The sequence below is a fragment of the Strigops habroptila genome, chromosome 1, assembly GCF_004027225.2.
Source record: "Strigops habroptila isolate Jane chromosome 1, bStrHab1.2.pri, whole genome shotgun sequence".
NCBI lineage: Eukaryota > Metazoa > Chordata > Aves > Psittaciformes > Psittacidae > Strigops > Strigops habroptila.
Window position 1 is genome coordinate 62,497,368 of NC_044277.2, and position 21,813 is coordinate 62,519,180.

General features: G+C 36.6%; 1 protein-coding gene across 1 annotated transcript in view; it reads left to right on the top strand.

Annotated features, from left to right (window-relative positions):
• Positions 1 to 21,813, top strand: part of LOC115602733 (dynein heavy chain 5, axonemal-like) — a 155,875-nt gene that overhangs the window by 26,204 nt on the left and 107,858 nt on the right. The window contains exons 21-37 of the mRNA XM_030474161.2: positions 335 to 486; positions 3,659 to 3,866; positions 4,663 to 4,750; positions 4,869 to 4,992; positions 5,104 to 5,267; positions 6,441 to 6,533; positions 7,670 to 7,873; positions 9,440 to 9,520; positions 9,604 to 10,008; positions 10,168 to 10,286; positions 12,288 to 12,424; positions 13,365 to 13,527; positions 16,860 to 16,971; positions 17,298 to 17,426; positions 18,685 to 18,884; positions 18,987 to 19,140; positions 21,500 to 21,766. Of these exons, the coding sequence (XP_030330021.1) occupies positions 335 to 486; positions 3,659 to 3,866; positions 4,663 to 4,750; positions 4,869 to 4,992; positions 5,104 to 5,267; positions 6,441 to 6,533; positions 7,670 to 7,873; positions 9,440 to 9,520; positions 9,604 to 10,008; positions 10,168 to 10,286; positions 12,288 to 12,424; positions 13,365 to 13,527; positions 16,860 to 16,971; positions 17,298 to 17,426; positions 18,685 to 18,884; positions 18,987 to 19,140; positions 21,500 to 21,766 (2,800 nt within the window). The remainder of the gene's footprint in view (positions 1 to 334; positions 487 to 3,658; positions 3,867 to 4,662; positions 4,751 to 4,868; positions 4,993 to 5,103; positions 5,268 to 6,440; positions 6,534 to 7,669; positions 7,874 to 9,439; positions 9,521 to 9,603; positions 10,009 to 10,167; positions 10,287 to 12,287; positions 12,425 to 13,364; positions 13,528 to 16,859; positions 16,972 to 17,297; positions 17,427 to 18,684; positions 18,885 to 18,986; positions 19,141 to 21,499; positions 21,767 to 21,813) is intronic.

Sequence of the window (21,813 nt, forward strand, 5' to 3'; positions counted from 1 at the left end):
ATGCCATGTCTTGTGAGATAGGAAGAAGGGAACAAAACCGCCATGTTTTCAGTTTCTTGTTTGTTTTTTTGTTTTGTTTTGTTTGGCTTTTTAAATTATTTTTTCATAGGAGAAAGTTTCTCTAAATTGATCAGTCACTTTACTGGAGGTACTTATTTCCCCAGTCTGATTCTGCTGTTAGTGGGGAGAAGAGGCTTAATTTGAGCTAGGAAGAGTTCTCATTCATAATATGGGGTCAGAACTTGCAAATCTTATTAAGAGAAAATAGGTCCAAATTTCTCTATGTTTCAAGTATCTGAATTAAGCCCATTATAAACATGGTCATGTCTTTCAGACTCCAGAATCTGTTGACCAATTACAAGGAGTGTCTGAATGGGATTCCTGTTGTGCTAAAACCACTGATGAAACCATTCATAGGACAAGTTGAGGATGCCCTTACTCTGGGCCTGATGCAGCTGTCATGGACTTCTTTGAACATCGATAAATGTATGTAGTAGGAAAAGAGATGGTGAACTGTTGATGTTGTTAGCAGTACCTGCCAGATATTTCTTTGTCAGTTTTAGGAAAAGCACTTCATCTATTCAAGGGAAAAACATGCCGCATCCCTCCCTCCTGGCTATGGAAGTAAGTCAGACATGAGTAAGGTGAAAATGGTGTGTGTGTGTTTATGTCCTGCTCTAAAATGTGGTGATCAAGCCAGGGCTGTTTGACAGCTGTCAGTAGCGCTTGTTAAGTTGTATGCTTTACCAGGCATATCCTTTTTTGACCTCCCTGCTGATGCCCCTTTAACCAGTCTTATGTCCTCCCACATAAACAACCCACCTTTTTCTAGTCTTGTAATAAAGTGGAAGCAAAATCACTGTAGAATCAGAGTTTCTTGAAATTTGTTAGAATTTTTTAATCATACTAAACATTATTGGTCACTGTATTGAAGTGGCTCGGTGAGGAGCACAGTGAGAGAGCAAGTGCTTTGGTGCTAAAAAATGTAAACCCAATACAGTAGTTATCCCTCTTTTTTTCTTTTTTCTTTTTTTTCTTTTTTTTTTTTTCTTTAAGAAAGGGGCTTTCTGGCTCCTCACTTTTGGAAAATAATTAGTGTTTTAAAAGGATTGCTTTTGCTCCATCCCTCCCCTCCACCTCTCAATTGAGGCATTACAAATTCAGTTGCTGAGAGTACAGTGACGTCACTAAATTAGTTAATTTACAGCTGTGTCACTAAGTAAATGGTTTGTTATATTTCACTGTCAGCCATACTGTGCTGTAATGGTGGGAGAATCTGTAGAGCCTTGACTTTGGAGCTTTATTGCAAAGTTCAGTGAGTAACATTGCATCATATTAATAAGACTTGTGTTGCAGTTCCATTTTTGAATTGAATGCATCCTCATTTACTGAGCATAAGCTGTCACGTCACACTTCTAAAATTGTCATGCATTTTTTACTTCTTTTTCCGCTATCAGTATCAGTCCGATGATCTTTTTCCAAGTCACCATACAATGAAAAAGTTAGGAGCTCTTCTCATGCCTGCATTCTGTTTTCATTTCTCTGTGAAAAATTTGTTTCTCTTTAGGTAGATAATTATAGCCCAACTGCTACAAGAATCTCAGACAAGAGAATGTACATGAGGTGCTTTAATAATCTGCCTTTTCTTTTCTATAGAAAAATCTTCATAACTTATGCTGAACATCCTAAAAGTAACATGTCTAAATTCAAGGTTGAAATTAGTAAGAGATATATAATATTTGGAGATTTTTGCCCAATTCTTAATTCTTTTTAAGAAAACTTTATTTTATAATCCCCAATTATGCATTGAGCTTTTTCCACAGAACCCGTAAGATACAAGCTTTTCCCTATCAAATACAGCATGAAATTGATTAACTATTAATTATAAAAGTGTCATTGAAATGGACATACATAAAACCATCAGCAAGACTTTTATGTTGCAGTTCCATGAGAAAACTATACCTTATGCCTGTAAATCAGATTTTAGTTGAGGTAGACTGATGTTAGTCTTTCACTTTTCTTCTTCCAAATGAAAAGCAACCAGATAAACAGGAACAGATGCAGCCTATATCTGAAAGTGAAATGGGGCAGGGGTTCATGCAGCTGTTGATCTGTGGCTCTGCCATATGGCACTGGTGCACAGTGCTTAAGGCAGGGCTAGACATCTTTTAGTTTTACTTGACCTTTGCTTGAGCAAAGCACAAAAATCCAATGGCAATTGGGGTTTTTATGTTTGTTTTATATCTCTAAAATGAATTTTTGTGTTTGGTTGGGATAGTTTAGTAACAGAGCATAAGGAAAGTCTTTACAATATTATTTATTTATTTATCCATTTAGGTACTCTCTGCAGTGTGTTATGTATCTGAATAGGTATAATTCGGGTTTAAATAGTTCTTTGGATCAGCATTCGCTTTTATGGGAACTGGCCTTTTTTGACAAGATAGAGGTTATGCAGCAAGAGTATCTGGGCTATCTCCTGTTTCCTGCTGCTGCAGCTGAAAGTGAATCACCCCTAGAAAGGAATGCTTTTCTTGAGTGTATGCATCATATTTTTTTGAAAATGTGCCATGTCTAACATGGCCAGAATGTATGCTGGATACTCACAAACTAGCCATTAGTTCAGTACATACAAAATAACTCTGACCTGCCAGTGACATGCTGAACTCACTATACATGAGCTTTTAATGTCTTAAGTGCCTTATTTCCATTGTAATATATAGAAGTATGGGGGCCCATGGTTGCCTTCTAGACTAAAACTCAGGAGACAAGGTGAAAAAATTTATTTAGGACTACCTATTTTATATATTTAAAATAATAATAATAGCACTAAGGAATGGGTTGGATTATTTGTCCATTTCAGTTAATATCAAAGACAAGCTCCCTCATTAACTTCCTAATAGGAATAAATGATGTTTTCCACTTAAAGCATCAGCAGTTGCACACCACTGTCATACTGCTGTGGCTTAGATACTATAGTGATTTCTTTCTACATACACTAAGAAGGAGTATTGGTGAGTCAAATGATACTGTCTGGTAATAACAAATACAAAGACAAAGGGTTTCAGGTGACACTTTTCTTTTTTGCAATGAAAAGTATGAAAGACAGGGAAAGAATTTATCCAGTCTAGTCAGGAACTGTCATTTTTACCTTTAGTTTCATAAACACATCTGTTAAAAGCACTCAATATATCTCTTTGCTAAGTAAGTTAGGTCATAAGCATGAAAGAAGAAATCTAGTGGTTTAACCAGTATGTAATCTTGGGCGAGGGAATTTTAGCCAATGAATTCGTAAGTTAATTACAATTACAAAAGTACTGGATTTCACTGTGTGTGTATACAGGAGGACCAGAATAATTTTTAGACAGTTCTATCCTTTCTGTTTTTCATTGTATTTTGATGATCCTTTTCCTTACAATGTTCTTTCTTTGACACAAAAAAGAAAAGACATCTTAAAGGCTATTGTAACATTTATTATAAAACATTTCCATTTAAAGATACCAAGGTAGAGCAAGTCCATCATGTTTCTGTTTCAGGTCTTAATTGCATATTTCATTGCCATTAAATCCTCATTTTATTGTAATACCGGGGGGAAGGTGAGATGGGATTTAAGAGGTCTGTATTTTGCATGATTTGTTTTCATTTTGTTTTTCTTGCTTAGTTATTGAGAATGTTTATAGTACCCTGAGGGAGTTGGACTATGTAGTCAAAGAAGTGACTGATACCTTGGAATGCAGAATTGAAAGAATTCTGGAGGATATGTCAAACACTGCTCTGATAATTTTGCCAGAAGATGAACCTATAGATGTGCTTTGTTTCCTGGAACAGATAGAAAAGCTTGCTGTCTCTGCTGCTCACAAACTGTCTCAGTAGGTTTATTAACTGCACAGATTTGAAGGCCGTATTTGGGAGGGATTGTTTACCTATTACTATGTTATGCATAGAGTTTACAGGGTACTAGTCTAAAGCAAAATGATAGTCTCAGGATGCAGGGGAGAAACTCCCAAGTACCTTGAATACAGCAGATGTAAAATTGCATCTGTAGTGTTTAGCATTTCATATGCTTCATCTTATGGCATTCTAATGAGTAGCAAGAAAAATGAAGGTGAATAAGACTTGAAATCTCATCCCCAGGTTAATTGCTTGATTCTTAATGCTAGCTAGCTAATGTAAGACTTTTCTTTCTCCCAGTGGTGCAAATTTTTTGCCCCATGCTTATTTTCCAAATTATAGCAGAATAGTTGTTCAGCTCGCCTCCAAAAAGATACTTGTGCTCATTGTGCAAAATAAGATACCTTCTATTTATTTTTTGTTTGGTTTTATTTTACTAATTCTGATTTCACAGATTATTTTACTGCATCATGATAAGCCTGTTTTATTAACTATAGCTGGAAGAGAACCTTTTTTTTAATTATTATGAAGTCAAATTGAATCAGATATAAGAGAGTCTGAAAAATGAATTTATTGATAGTCTGAATATCTTAATGTCTTACAATCTCTGTGTGCTGAAGCAATAGGAAGAAATTGAAAATTATAAGGGCATTTCCTTGCACATACATACAGTTCTTCACAGTGCAGTGGGACTGGGGTGTGTGCCTGCAAAATAACAAGGGGTATTCCTTATGTTTGATTCCCTGTGGGTGACTCTAAGTCTTGTTTTTGTAGACAGAGTCAGCAAGTGGAATGCTCTGTATGTGAACTGCTAGATATTCTTAAGCAGAGGTTGAAAGCAGATGCTGGAAAAACTCTGGAGGTAAGACATTTTCACAGTGTAAAAAGTCACCTTTTATAACCTAGTCAGCTACTTCATATTTCACTTACATGCTGGATAGCATGGTCATTTTCCAAAGAATTTCCTTTTCACTCTTCAGGATTCATATGCCTGTACACATCTAGATGTGAAACAGAAAACACGCTGCCAAGAATGCCTGTCCTGTAGTTGCTATAATCTGATGGCACAGCTTTGTCAGAAGAACACTGACTCTTTGGTCAGATGTGAGTCTTCTTCGGATATGTTTAATTTTAATATCACTTTAAGATTTTTTTCCCCCTCCCAAGCTTATTGTGGTGAACATCTAACCTCACTTAAATATCGTATTTATTTAGGCACGAAGATTTCATTAGAGTCCTTAAGACATCGATTGCGTGTTGTTGACTCTAGGTATCAGATGACTAAGTTTGTAGAGACACAGAGAGTTCCTTTGTTCAGAGCTGAAATTCAACTGGCTATTCCAAATGTTGTCTTGAGACCAAGTCTTGAAGATATTCAGGTAACAAAATAATTGTACATCTCAGTCATTTATGCTAAAACGTTTTAAAATGCATTGTTTTAAAACAATGTGTGCAAGTTTAATCTGGTATTAGAACTAAAAGGAAGAGGGGGAAAAAAAGGTTAAAAGTCACCTGAATTCATGACATCACTGGGTGCTGAAGACACGAAGCCACCGATCAGGTTTGTTATGCTGGCCAGTAGAAGGAAGTGTTCTCCTGAAAGCCAAGAAACTCATGTTAATAAATCTCTACTTAAAGGCAAACATTTCAAAGTGAATGCAGAAATAAAAATTAATGCCATTGGTACAGCCTGATTTGACTTTCTAGTCTCCTTAAACTCTTTCAAAATATAAAATGATGTGATGAGTTTTAAGTATCATTCATAAATCAGTGTTCTGCATAGTGAAATATAAAGAAGAATATTACCAGCCTTGAGCCCTAAACTGTGAAAAAATACGATCACTCATTTAACCTTATACTAGTTCAGCAAAGTTCTTACACACATACTTACAATCTCCTATGATGTCTGAAATTACTCACAAAGTATTAGTTGTTTATGGTGTTGATTTGTGGACTTCTCATTTAGCATTGTCACTATCAAAACTGGTGTTGAATTATTTCTCAGATTTTGTTTGCAGCCTTCATGGTGTTGTCAGTAAGAAATCAGACCACAAAGTGTAATTTTAAACTAGCATACATAGAAGGAGTTATATATTAATTTATATAGCTGCCTGTATGGATAATAGACTATACTGTCATGAATCTAGACAAAGGTATTCAGGCATTCTGATGTGAATGTGAAAACTATTATTATTAATAATAACTAAGTTTATAACCAGTCTGAGGGGAAATAGTACTATAATTAAGTTATGATCCCCAAGGAAGCATGATTAAGGTTCATAAAGTTCTCTTATGGTTTTGTTTGAAAACCACATAAACGTAGAAACACTGTGATAAAACTTTATGGAGTATTCTTTCCCCTTACAATATGTATTCTTGGTGATCCTACTTCATGCTTATTACTTACTAGAATATTTCTGTAAAGGTAGAGGTATAATTTTTAATTTTGGTATTGTTTGCAGGATTTCCACCCCTCCCCCCTTTTTTTTGTCTTTCCTCCTCTTTGTCATAATCCCTCCATGTGCTCAAGGTGAATATTTTGCTGTTTTCAGAGTGCTGTAAACAAAGCAGTAAATATCGTATTATCAATAGCCAAAGATATCCCCCTGTGGAAATTTGCTTACTTACATCATAAACAGCAGCAGGTGAGAATTTTATTTTTATTATTTTAAAAATTTAGTATTTTGGTGAAAGTTTCTTAATCTCATAAGAATATGTTCTGTACCAATACTTTGACTTGTGGTCTGGTGGATCTTCCCATTAAGTGAAAGCCTAGTTTTTAATCTCTATACTAAGGAATTGAACATAAGAGTAATAAGTCATAAACCTTATGTTTGGTGGTTTCTAATATTAAAATCAAAAGCTGTTCAAGTATGGTGATGATAGTGTAGATAATGTATGAAAACTAACATTATCCAGGGGTACTACTAGCTGAGTGTAAATTATTATCAGTCTTCTCAGGCAAAAAACTGTATTTGAAGTTAAACTTTCGGGCTGCATACAGCACCTATAATGCTTCAGTAAATACAATGTAAATATTTTAACTGGCATGAAATGAGTACTAAAACCTTAGGAAAGTCTGAGGTATAGATAGAAACTGAAACTTGTTGAAATGCACAGTAATGGTAATCAAATGGCCTTAATTCTCTCCTCTGGTAATGAAATAAAGAACTATGTAGACCTATGCTGAAAAGTGTATGTAAAAATGCCTTCCTATTTCATCAATCTGAGATGAAAAAGAGGTCAGCTCATTTCAATTAAAAAAACCCCACTCAAGTCCTGCAAATTCTTCTTCTTATTATTATTATTACTAATAATAATAGTAATAGGAGAGAGTGCATTTAATTCCATTTCCTCAAGCAGAATTATTTCCTTACTTCCAAGCAGCCAACCTTCCACTGCCTTCAGGCCTTTTTTTGGCCAAGAATGCGTATAGATTGTAATTCTACACTAGAGAAATCGAAAGACCTGAGCATTTGTGTAGGAGCAGGAAACAGCACAGTTGTTGTGCTGTATATGATGTGTATTTGACCTGTGTCATTCAGAAGTTATTAATATAGAGGTCCACATGGCAATTTTTTTATAAAATCAGCTTTAACACTAGAACTATAGTTCTGTAAAAATCCAAGCTAAGAACAGGATGTTTTCTCTGCACTTCTTTTTGTCCTTAGAAGTACTTATTGTGTGTGCATTATTTGACATTCAATAATGTAAAAAAAAAAAAAAAAAAAAGAAAACGGAACTACTGGACATATGTTTTTTCTTGTTTAATTTATGTCAGATTGAACAAGCTGTTGCTGCAGAGCTAGGTGATGAGAACAGACTCACCAGGATGATGGCACTGAAACCTTTAGACAAGCAGATCATCGAGCATAAGGATATAAACAAAGTGGTGATGCAACTAAGTACAATTATTTTATCTCTTAAAACTGAAGCATCAAATCTCCTGAACAGCTTTTCTGAATTTTCAGGCATCTGGGATAAGGTTAGAAAGATATTTAATAAAGTATGTTGCTGTATTGTGAAATCTTTTAAATAAACTGTTCTGTCTTCCATAAGGAGACTCAGTAGGAGTAAGTGTGCTCAGTAGGAATCACTGGTTTCATGGTAGAATCCATATCCTCATAATAACTGTTTACTCTTGTGTTGACCAGACTTGTAATTCTTTACCAATTAAAATATCTAAGGAAGAAAGTAGAAGAACAAAAAACAATGTTGGAGTATAAACAAACTTATGCTTTCATGTGCTTATGCATCTTTCTCACAGCATCTTGTCTGCATAGGTTATAAAAAAGAATAATTTAGCAGAATCTCTGAGAAACTGCTGACTACAAAACTACTCCTGAATATTAAACTGACTAGTTCTTCTTCAGCAACCACTGCTAAAAGCAGTTTTTCTATTTCTTCACAAAAATGATAAACTAAATCTAGGAGATCTTTCCAGTAATAAGGATTCCAGAGCAGAAGTGAATCAGGGCTGATGGAGCTGTCTTCATTAGGAAGTGGGTCCAGTCACATAAAAAGCTCTGAGGAGACATTTTCACCTCTTCATGGCTTTTGGAGTTCAAAATCTTAATGCTTAGTTACCTCAGTTCTTGGACATACTGTTTGAGCTAACCATGTGTTGATGGTACGTCATTGCACCCTGACAAGACACAACCAGATTAGATGATGCAGTTGCATGATGTTTCCTTTCTACTGATATCTTCTAAAATTAATCCCCTCCTTAACCTTAAAATTCCTCAAGAGTTGGCACTGTTACCCCTGTCTTTATAATGTCTGTGAGACCACTGGGAACTGTCACTTGTAACTCATTACTGGCCAGAGCAGCTGTAATAGCTTCTCAGGGACCTCACAGTGCAGGCTGTAGATGAATGTTCTTGAGCTGAGTGAAGACCATTTGTCTGTAATTGAACCAAGAATCAAGCACATTTATTGAGCTGGTGACACTGAAGTTCTCACCTCTGCAGATACTAGCCTACCTTATGAAAAGGAAGGATGCTCAGTGCTCTGTTGCATTTAAGCAAGCTTCAACAAGCTTAATGCTCCTTCTTCACTTAGATCCATCCTTCCTGCCAAACTGTGCTTTCCCCAAATGGCCAGGCCATTTATAGCTAGAAACTGCAGTTAAATGTACTGTTTTGGGAAGAGTGAAGATGACTTAGTGCAATTACTACCACTTAATACCTGTTAGAGGGTGTGAGCTGCTTTTGGGGGTTTGCAGACAGAAGGGAAGGAAGTATTTCCAGCAAAATTTTAGCAGCTACATTGTAATTTTGTAGTAATATTTAGATGGATAAGGGATATCCTGATCTGTGTCAGTTTCTGAGTTACAGATAGGTTTCAAGTCCTTTAAAGCATACTGTACAAAGAATAAGAGCCAGGAAAAGCAGTTCAAGTGAGACAGATCATTTGATCTTAATGCTGACATCTCAAGATCTTTTAGAGAGGGAATGTTTGTGTTTGCACAGTACATCAGGCAGCTGAGTCCCCCATAGGTTATTGTAATACCAGTGATAAGTAATAATTAACTTAAACTTCTTTTATCTAGGATGCAGAGGAAAAAGTGAGGGAATTTATAGATACTAAACCAACAATGGCTGAATTCCAAACTCAAATCAGATACTTTTCTGTAAGTATTATATCTTTAATAAAAAAGAACTGTTCAGAGAAACTGTAGTGAAATTAAAAGCTGAATGCTTGTGTTTGTCTTAGCAATTAGAAATGCAAATCAGAGAACTGCCAAATTGCTGTGTACTGGAATCAGTGGATATTGCAACAGAGTCATTGAAAATAGCATTAATTCAGGAGTGCCGCTCAAGACAAAGAACATTTGGATTAGCTTTGAATAAAAAGTCTGCCACAGACATGGATGAAATTTATTCATTCATTGAAAATGTTAGCAAGAGATTAAGCAGACCTATCCATGACCTTGACGATGTACGGGAAGCAATGGAAGCACTAAAGGAAATTAGAGAGAATGAGATTAATATTGACATGACAGTTGGACCTATAGAAGAATCTTACTCTGTGCTTCATAAATACAATCTGCTCTTTCAAGATGGAAATACAGAAAGAGTTGATGGATTGGCTTATGCCTGGAAGAACCTAAACACACAGGTACCATAGCTGTATTATTTCTCAAATCATATATATAGCAAAGCTGTTGTCAGCCTTTTTAATGTTGAAATGTTTGAACAAAACTATTTTCTCACTTAAAACTCAGTGCCTTTTTTCCTGCCACTTTTATGCCTGTTTTTCCTCTTTGTCTGCATATAGGCACTGCAGGTTGAGGACTTGCTGCTGAAGGTACAGCCAGACATGAAAACAGATTTGCTGAATGATCTCCAAAAATTCCAGATTGATACTGCAGCATTTTACAAAGATTATGATGAAAAGTAGGTCATCTGTGGTACATACAACTATGCTTCATTAGTGATTGCTCAAAAATGGTGTATCTGAAGGGCTTCAGAAAATAAGTGCAGTACAGCCTCAATGTATATATGACAGCTGGGAAAAAAAAGGTTAAATTCAGAATAATATAAGATGGACAGATACTCTTAGTGTCACAGACTCATTCCCATGATTTCAATGCTAGAGTTGGTGAAATTCAAGAGGAGTTAATAGATTGGGGGGAGGGAAAAGTCAAATTCTCAATCATGATCCAAATTTAAATTTTTTTCAGGACATGCACAGTGTGGGTTTTTTTTTTTTTTTGGCAATGAAGTTCACATCAGCAGCTGACCTGAGGCAGGCACATCCATACCCCATGGGCAGTGTGAAGCAGTTTTATGTACAGCCTCTGCAGTCTGCCTTGCTGTTATGAACAGAATTCAGTGCACACATAGAGCACACCCCTCTGGAGGGCCTTGGAGAATATGTACTCTTCTCCTAGGGCAGGTGATTTTGCACTGGTGTTACAAGCAGGGTGGTCCAGATGGTAACTGAGTGCTTGGCTTCAACCTTTGCTCCACCAGCAGTGAAACTTCTTGAAGGCACACTAGCAGTGCGTTTGAATGCAAGCTTCAAGACTTCACCTGTAGGCACAAGGCGAACGTGTACCAAAAAGGAGCCTACTAGAACACCAAGTTGCTGATGTGGGTGCATGCATAGTGCTGCCTGCAGTTCTGCTCTCAGAGCTGTCCAGAGGAATTCCTGGAAACGCCCTGTAGCTGCTACCAGTTACAGGAAACCTGAGAGCATGCCCCCTCCTGGAGGTTCAGCTGCCTGGGATCAGGCCCATGTTAGAGCTGATGTAGCTGAGGGCTTCCCCCTTCCTTTGGTGGCAGAGCACTCCCAGGAAGTTCTGCTGGGAGGCCTCAGCAAGGCTGACACCCCTTCTTGTGGGATCTGCTTGTAAGCTGAGGCATCACTGCTTGTCCCCCCTCCCCGACCTACAGCTCTGGCTCTGTCACAGCTAGGCCTGTGCCTGTCCGTGGACCATAACGAGCTTAACCTGTATCCCAGTGCACAGACTCACTTCTCAGCCTGATCTCAGTGCAGCCTGGTAGCCACTGGATTGTGTTTCACCCTGGTTACCTTCACTAGAGCTGTTTGAGACCCTGACTTGCTGACTTGCCTTCCCCACTTGACCTTGTGTAATCATTGTGGACTTTGTCTAAAGATCTGGACTCTCATTTGAACCTGGCTAGCACCCCAAGGCTTGCCCTACTTTTCTTGCTCAGCTACTATATGACTGGGACACAGCTGCATCTGCTGTGTTACTGCTTTCACCTCCTGGTTCCATTTTCCTTGCCGAGCAGCCAACCTGCACTGCTCTCTGACGCCCATGTGCCAGTATTTCTTCCTAGAAACAATCATGGCACAACAGAAGATGGTATACTTACAGTTCTCATACCAAAATATTATGATGCAGCCAAGGAGTGGTCCCAGGCATGAAAACTGGGGATTACACGTGGTTGTCCAGCTGAGATGTACTCATTAGGGCAAAATAATATTTTTTCTGTTATTTTCTAAGTGCTTAATTATGGTTCTAGTACCAGGTACCACAGTTTTTACCCCTCAATTATATACCCACTATGTTTCCCTTATTAAGAGTATAAACGCAAATCATAATTAAAATTTATTTTATAGAAGCAATAGAAAATAACAAAAACATTTGTAAATCTTTTTAGCTGGTTGTAAGATGTATGGTAACCTAGATGAATTTCATTATTAGAAAATAAATTGGGCTTTCTTTCTGGGACTACTCAGTATGTAATGTTGGGATGCTGGATATACTTTGCATTTTCTCTTTTATTGTCTTCCGTGAAACTTTCTAGATAAAAATGTTAGAAAATATTCAATCCTGTTCAGTGAGTAGGGTCTGGCTTCTGTTGTGCTTCTTTGTGTAACGTATATTTTTGATACTTGCACTGAATTTGGTTTGGTTTTTACAGGGGCCCCAGTGAGGAGAATGTTCCTCCCCATGAAGCAAGTGACAGATTACAGATCTTTCAAGCCAAATTTGATGAACTATGGAGGAAGTATATCTCTCTTTCCGGTGGGGAAGAATTATTTGGTCTTCCTATCACAGGTAGTTTTTCAGGGGATATGGATACCTTCTTAATGGTCCTAAGCTATTAAATTTTTCTTATGGGTCCTGCTAAATGCATTCAGTGATGGATTTATTGTAGAAAAATTCCTTGCAGTATATTATTATTGTCTTTCCTATGAAAAGACATGTGAAACTGGCTCTCTGTCTGCACGTACATAAATATCAAATGGAAAAATACCACCCTGCTGGTGTATCTCAGGGTCCAGCTTCTTAGCAATCTTGCTTGTTCTGTTCAGAGCTAAGCACATCTCCTGTCTGTATTCTTCTATGTCCAAATTTGGGAAACATGTTGCCAAAGTACTCAGGTTGTCCCTGCTCCAGATATAAAATGAATTCGCTTGTGCTGTGCAACTGATTGGAATAACCTTATGTCTCTTTGTTAGATACATTTCAAGTTTGGAAGACTGTGGTGTAAATTAAACACTTTAATTTGTTCTTACTGAATTCAGTATGTTTACCTGTCTGAAGACATATGCAATAATCATAATATATTTATCTAGAATTTCCCAAAGTTATGAGAGAAACTAAACAAACATACATGTCTTATGAGGAATGGCTAAGAGAACTGGGGTTGTTTAGTCTGGAGTACAGAAGGCTCAGGAGGGGACTTTGTTGCTCTCTACAACTACGTGAGAGGAGGATGGAGTGAGGATGTGGCTGGTCTCTTCTCTCAAGTAAAAAAAATTACATCTACTGTTATAGAAGAATATTTATAAAAAAAGTCATCAATCTAAATTACTGATCTTCTTACATAATGTAACTGGAAAAGTTTCTCTTACTAGACACTGTGTAAAAGACTGCAAGTCTGATTTCATACATTTGTTACATACCAATTTTAGAAATAGATGGATTTTTATGTTCGTGAATATAGTTGTACCTAATTAACACTCACAGGTTTCTGTTTTAAAATTTGAAACAGAGTATCCTGAACTGCACAAAATTAAACGTGAACTTTCAATGCTTCAGAAACTTTACAGTCTTTATAATTCAGTTATTGCTAGTATCGACGGATACAACGAAATGCTTTGGAATGATTTAAATATTGAAAAAATTAACAACGAACTTCTGGATTTTCAAAACAAGTAAGTTGTTACATGTTGAAGTGCAGACAATTATTATTTCTCAGCTCTCTGTGTTAATTAGCTTGTGAAAATTGCTCTGAGAGGCAAAAATCTGTTGCTTTATTTCAAGCTCAGGCTTGCTCAAGCATTCAGCACAGCTGCCTTAGTTTTAGACTGGTGCAATATGCAGCTAGTGCGTGACCTTACTTTGCTGTGTCTGCAAGTCACTTTAGGCATGTTGGGGTATACCAACATAGTAGGTTTTAGCTTATGTAATAAGGTGCATAAATCTGGGGTACGGTGTTTTCCTAAAACCACCTAAATCCACGTTCTCAGTGATTTAGTTTACAGCTAATTGTCAGTCTGTGATGTTAGAATTTTGAAGTTGCTGTCTAATTCCATGTGTTTATATGGATTGAAATTGTTATTTCAAGAAGGCTGGGTAGCCACACTTAATTCTGAGGGGTTATTTATGAGGTTTGAGAGGAATAATGTTGTCCACATTACATGCAAAATAAATATTATGTGAAATCATGCTTTGCTGGTCAGAGGAATTTTTCTACTGTGTTGGTAAAGATGCACTTTTGGTTTTTCAACAGCCGCAGCTGGGTCTGCAATGCTTTCTTGACGCAGCTTGTTACTCCCCTCAGAAGGAGGGCTCATGAACCAACAGGATTTGGGTTGTTTCTCCTTTGCCAGCTTTCTCTGAATTCTGATTTCTGATGCTGGTGTATAGATGGATTTGCTAGAAAAGGGGAACTTTGTTACATGCAAAAGTGGAGAGTCTATATGAAGGTCTTAAGTATTCTGTGCATCCATTTCTTCTGAGTAGTTACCTGTACCAGCCTATGTTTTACTCTTAATGGGAATTACTGAACATACATACATGAGAATCAAGTTACATGCAAAAATTTGAAAATAACTGCAAGATTTTTATCTGGTGCATATCTATTGGAATAAAAAAGTGAACTGTCTCTCTGTTTTCTTTCTTCTTTTATTATTTTCGCATAGCATTTTTTTCACCTCTTTACACAGTGGCCCTGATCACTTTCGTACTCAGTTTTAAGAGCTTTCTTTTCTGCAGAGCTTCTCTTCTAGAACAGCCGGTGTGTCTCTGCTTCACCAGTAGTTCTGATCAGCTTTTGATTTTAAATTCTTCGGTGTGATCTGAGAGAGATTTCACTTACATTTTGGTATCATTCAAGAGGTTGAGACCACATCTGTGTGTTTCATTTCATCCCAAATCTTTGAAAATCACAGGACAAGTTACTGGTGCTCAGGTTTTTTAGTCTAATATTAATTTGTGTGTGTCACCATTTTAGCAGCACCCATTTCTGTACACACTGAAGGGGTGTGAACTGTACACAGGAGTGCGTGGAGTGGGGTGGAGATTTTCTGCTTTTTTCTGGAGAAACTGAATGAGCTGTCTTCTAGTCATTAGTTTGAAAAAAACCTCTTGCCTTTTTTTAAATAATATATATACTTCTGCATTTAGACAATACCTATAAATCTCAATTTCATTTCAGTATAATTCTGGAATCTGCATCCTCATTGTTTCTATAGTTGATTATATTTTACAGGTTGGTAGGACTATCTTTATGCTTCCATCTCATGGAACTCTGAAGGAAGCCATTGCATGACAACAGTTTTGAAAGTTATTTGTTTCAATTTTTACTTTGTGTGACTTTTTTTTCCCTCTCAAGTGTCAAGCTGGACCAAAGTGACCACCAATAGAAGTCTAACCCAGTACTATCCTTCCTTTGGCAGGCTTGCTAGCATTGTTGCATCAATCTGTTCTCTTTAAAGTTGAAGAAACTTAAACAGCGTACAGGCGGTACCCACAGAAATAACTAAGATGGTATTATGCTGTGGTATGAAACGAACAGGAATACTGCAAATGCAGTTAGTGTTTTAGCATAATTGTAAAGATATGCATAGTTCTTTTTACCTACCACTTTTGAAAATAGTAATATAATAGAAAACCTAGAATCACGAAAAGAAGAATCACAAAAATAACTGTAGGTGAAAATAAATCAATTTAAACAGAGATAAAAAGGATAAATAGAGAAAATACATGTGGTAAAGAGCATTATAGAAGTTCATATAGCAGCTAGAGAGAAGTTTCCCGTTATGTTTTACTGTAATATAGTGTAAAGAGAATGTCCAGTAAATTTAAGAAGGAAATTTAAACGTGATTGATGAAATAGTTTTTTTAACTTAGTGTGTAACTCAGAGAACTTACTGTTAGAAGATACTATTGAGACCAAAACAAAGCTATAAAAAATAATAATAAAAAAGGCAGTTTTCATTACCAAGCTAAGAGATCCCATTTCCAATTGCCAGCCTAAGACAGAGTTTGTAAGAATGTTACTTGTTATGCACAGCATAGATGTAGCCAGGAGCTGTTTCTTAAAGTCTTATCAATACTTGGCATAGTATCATTTTCAATTCTACAATGTTTTGCTCTACATATTTAATACTATTGTTGGATTCAAGGTGAAAGACTACAGTGATTGTAGTGCCATGACAGGATGCATATGTTCATATCTACCTCTTTCCAGCAAGCCGTGAAGAATTCACACGTGCTCCAGCATTGTGTGAGTGACAGATATGTCTGATTTTGAGCTGTGAAAAATGGAGAATTTCTTTGAAGGAATTTTTTGTTATGGATTGGTTTTATGCAGCTTTTCATTTGTGCCATTGAGCCGTAAGAGAACTGCTGTCAGACTTTGGTCCAGAGCTTTGGCAGATGAAAATTGGCATGATTTGTTAGAAGCAAGTGGTGCCGTGACAATTCTCAGTACAAGATGTTCTTCATTTTCTTTTTCGTTTTTTTCATCTTGAAATTGTACATAAAAGAAGATTTTGCTTGAAATATCTTTCATACAAAGTAGGTATAAAATAGGACTTGTGTGATTGAAACAGAAGTATTTTTCTGTTTACAAGCAGGTCAGTTTTAATTCAGCATGTGCTTTATTTTGCTTGAAAAATATATGTTGTTTAATCCTTATTCCTCTTTACAAAATCAGATGTATTTTCAAATTTTTAATAAAACAAAGACACTCCAAAACCTGAAGTTCAGACATAGCTTTGCACTTGAAATTAACCCCCTTTAATTCAAACTGAAATAGAAACCAAACCCTTCTAGTGTGATTTTTTACTGTCTTAAGCAGTGTTTCATGCCTGTGATCAAAAACAATCAGCTATATATTATGTTGCCAACCTGCAACTGGATTTTTATTTATAGTCTACTGGTTCACTGGTTGAAAAATTAGAAGATATTTTACTATTAAATGGTGGATCGTGATTTTAAAGAATAAAATATGTCTTCCTTTTTTGTGTGCTTTTTAAAGAATCCGTAAGTTACCGAAAGCATTGAAGGACTGGCAAGCTTTTCAAGACCTAAAAAAGAAAATTGATGACTTCACAGAGAGCTGTTCTTTGCTTGAGATGATGGCAAACAAAGTATGTTCAGCATAATAATTTGGAGATAAGATTCACTTCAAAAACTCTTTTGAAGACCATATTGTATGACTATAAGATGCTTTCTGTAATTCATTTTTATAGATAAAAGCAGCTATATTTATGGCAAAAATCTAGCTAGGCTTAGTTACAGAAAAGTAAAACAAAAGACTTCATAATGTGATTAGAACTATTAATGCTTTCAGTGGAATGGAAATCAAGTCTCTTCTGTTTGCTGAACAGATGCAGTGCAAAAGTATGTGATCATTCCACTCCTAAAAATAACAGAATTTACAAAAATCTTCCCTAATTCCTTTGGACTTTTCTAGGCAATGATGTCACGACACTGGGAAAGAATTGCACAAGTAACTGGGCATCACTTTGACGTTGACTCTGAAAATTTCTCTTTGAAAAACATAATGGATGCCCCTTTATTAAAATATAAAGAAGATATTGAGGTACATGTACTTTTCTGTTTGCTTTTAATGAATAACTTGTGATTTGGGGCTCTGTGCTTTTGAAATCCCATTTCTAGTTGAAAAATGGAGTTTGGTAGCTGGTATTACCAGCACCGGTTAGTTTATTTCTTTTTCATTCTGGAGAAGGGTTAAATAGATAGATGGTACTACAGTAATCCTTCCATAGAAGGAATTATATTGTTTTAAGAGTAATGTGATTTCGTTACGCTTCTGCTTTATGGTCTGCCTACTTATAATTTTTTTCTTCCCTTTATATATCTTCTTAGAGAGAAAAAATAGTTGATATACGTCTGATCCTGTTAAGGGCTCAAAATCCTTAGAACACAGTCCAACTTGGGGATATAGGATCGAAGGAGAACAAGCTTCTTTTGTATTTCAGAAGTGTCTCTTCACAAGAGCACAGAGTAATGAGAAGGCTTATGTAATGTGCACAAGCTACGAAGCTATTGCCCTCTCTCTTTTGGGGACAGTAATTATGTAGCAAGTGTGTTAGCTTTATGTTCATCTTTTGCAAGAACGAAGTATAACTAAAAATAAATAAGGAAAACCCCAACAGTTTCTAACTTCAGTTCTGTTGTCACTTAGCTTGATCTGTGGTCACTCCAGATTAGTGACCTGATCCATCTTGTTCTACAAAGAAACACTGACTGCTAAGACAAAAACGTGAAATCAAACCTCTGCTGTACCAGATTTCCAGACAAGAATTTAAGTCATGTGAAAGGTTCAGAGTTACAGCCTTACACTCAAAGACTTTAAACCTGTGATGGAATCCAGTATACTTCTGAATGTGAATTTGGGGTCCAGTCTGTGTAGCTGCTCCTTTTGTCTCTGATGCAAAAACCAATGAGAAGCAGGCAGTCATGTTGTCCATTCTCTATTCTTGAACTGTATTGGTTTTAACTGGTAATGCATATTTTCCTTAAACTCCTCAGTAGGTATATTTGACTTCAAATTTTAATACATACAGAGAGGCAAATTCTGTCTGCAGATTCACTGAGTCAGTGAATTGTCAAAAGCATAAGGTGCTAGTACTAGTGAAGATAAAATGTTTGTTACAAGCAGTACTATAATATAAGTTAGTTTGTAATATAATAATTTTGGGGTGTTTCCATATATATTTTCATTAGCTAGAACTTACACTGAAGATCGGATCTAGCCAATGAATTTTAGTTGTTTTTATAAGTATGCATTATATTAGCCTTAGAGGAATGTCATTTACTTGTATAATTTTACACAGGACATCTGCATCAGTGCTGTTAAAGAAAAGGATATCGAAGCAAAATTGAAGCACGTCATCAGTGAATGGAATACTCATGCTTTCAGTTTTGTCCAGTTCAAAACTCGAGGAGAACTCCTTTTGAAAGGATCAGATATATTGGAGAAAATAGCTTTGGTGGAAGACAGTCTCATGATATTGGGGTCACTTATGAGCAACAGGTACAGAACTTAATGCATATATTGTGTGAATGTAATCAAACGCAAAAAGTAAACAATGATCACATTATGTTCTCTTTCTCCCTTTAACTCACATTCATACAGGTATAATGCACCATATAAGTCCACTATACAAGAGTGGGTTCAGAAGTTGACCAATACTGCAGAGATAATTGAAAACTGGATTACTGTACAAAATCTCTGGATTTACCTTGAAGCTGTGTTTGTTGGTGGAGACATTGCAAAACAACTACCTCAGGTATGTTGATTTATGATAACAATATGTTAATGGTAGTATGTTGTATCAAAGTTTTACCACCACCACAGAGCTTACTTGCCAATGCACATAAGTTTTGTGGGCTGTGCATGGGCAGTTCAGAAAAAGCTTTGCCAGAGTGGAGTCTGTCTGCTTGAACTGCTTAGAACAGGAGCAGGATTGCCTGTAATTCAGGCTCAAGTGTTCCTGTCAGCTTGCAGCATTAGTGAATCATATGATAGTACAGGGCTTGGGTCTACTTAATGGTACAAAACTGCTTTCTTGCTTTTGCCATATATACAAACATCCCTTTCTCCTGGTGCACACGTTTATAGGCTCTACATTATGTAATGGTAGAATGACAGATTTTCTGTATGAATGCTGTACTCACTAGGACTCAAATATGATGAAGTCCCACAGAGAGATGCTGCAAGACTTGGGCAGCTGGCTGTGTGCCAGTCTGTGTGGCCTATTGCAAACTCTTCAGAAGGCAATTATAACCTTCCATGATAGCAGCTGCAAAAGAGTTAAGGAGTGATCTGGCCTCCTGCAGGAAAGCAATACCAGGATAAGTCATCCTCTCTGTTGTGTCTGCTGAGAGTCTTTCATATAGTTCTAACACACCAGAATTTAGTAGCACTGGATCAACCAGTGCTGTAACTTAAGAAAATGTGATTATTGGGAAATTATTAAATTTGAATTTATTTCAGGCCACATCTTTTATAATTAAAGGCTTACAATTTCCAAAATTAACATTAATTTTTGTAGGTAAAGCTTTATTAACTGCAATTTAAGATAACAGTATTTTTTTTACTTAGATCTGTTTATGTTGTGAATGCTTATCAGAGAATCAATAAGCAGTTTTTGCAGATAAATGAATTGCTGCAGCACAGCTGGTAACTGCTAAAGCTACTTCTTGCAAGGATGATACATGAACCAGGATTCTGGAAAAAAGCAAATGTGGTGACTGTCTTTAAAGAAGGAGGAGGATGAACAGCTTGGTGGAGGAGTAATGATAGATGAGTGGGCTTAATTGCAATTCCTGGATGAATACTGCAACAAATAACTGTCTGTAAGCATCTGGAAGTTAACAAGGAGAAGAGTAACAGTCAGTGTGGATTTGTTAGGAGCAAAAACCTGTCAAACTAATTTATTTGTAGGGTGGGCAACAGCTTTGTGGATAGAAGAAAAACAGTAGTTGCTATAAATTTTGATAGGCTTTTGACATTGTCTCTCATAGTAGTATCAGAAAATGAGTTTTAGATTGCTGGTGTGTAAAATGCAGGCAGAAGAGTGGAATGTGTAAACAACAGTAACTGATAACTAGAGTATTGTACTGGGTTTTGGCTGAAGAAACACATAGACAAATTTGAAAGAACATAGAGGAGGGTGATAAGAATGAGGAACTGTCCAGGAAGGATGATGCGTGAGAAAAGACTCAGCAAACTAGGCTTGTTTGGCTTGAAGGAGAAGAAAAACTGAGGAGAAGACGTGATATGTTTTTTAAAAAATAAGGGCTGCTCTCAGCAGGAAGAAATCAATGTGTTCTCTGTATCTGTGAATGGGATGGGAAGTAATGGGTGTACACACAAGAAAGATTAAGCTTGGATATTAAAACAGAGGCCCCAGTAGCAAAGACTGCCTGGAGGGGCTTCTAAATCTCCAGCATCAAGCATCTTTAAATAATGTTTTTCAGGAGTGGCATGGGTATGATCCTGTCTTGTGACAGGTAAATGGCTTTGGGTGGTCTCTTGAGATCACTTCTAGTTCTCAGATAATTTGTGACCCCATTACAATTTCGTTTGTTTTAGGTGAAGAAAATGTGTTTAAAGTCGGTATACCCAGGGTATGAAAATATTTATTCCCCAGCTCTCAGTATCTGAGAATTTGTCTCCCTTCATCTACCATACCTTACAAATTCAGCAGCTTCAGACTATTTATAAGTGGGTTTGTGTGTCAGGTATTACCACTAATAACTTACTGCTCATAACCTGTGTGGAACAGCCATTATGACATTGTGTGTTGCTATTAGGAACTGACGTTTCTGAGAAGGCTGCTGTCTTTTGTGGTGTGTGTTGGAATCCTTTTACATGGATAATTTTGGTGCCCAACATGAAGTAAAAGACATTTCTAGAGCTATCCCATTGGACTCTTTCTCTTGCAATTTGAACTCTGGTCATTATAAGCACTGATCATTATAAGCATGCCTATAAATATTTATACATTAGTCTTGCATTAGTCTTGCAAAGAAGACTTGATCAGCCAATGAAATATTAAACTGTTACTTTGTCTCATGGAATTCTTTAAATTTTGGAATTTGATAAACATGAGGAAGAGCTAATGCATCTTTCATGTACTCCAGGAAGCCAGAAGATTTCAGAACATTGATAAATCATGGCAGAGAATTATGCAGAGAGCCCATGAAATGTCAAACATTGTGCAGTGCTGTGTTGGAGATGAGACTTTGGCACAGCTATTACCACATTTGCTGGAACAATTGGAAATCTGTCAGAAATCACTGACTGGGTATTTGGAAAAGAAACGGTTAATGTTTCCAAGATTTTTTTTTGTATCTGATCCTGCGCTTCTGGAAATCCTTGGTCAAGCATCTGATTCCCACACTATCCAGGTACAAGTAATAAAGCAATAATGTTCTTAGAGTCAATATTAAGAAGT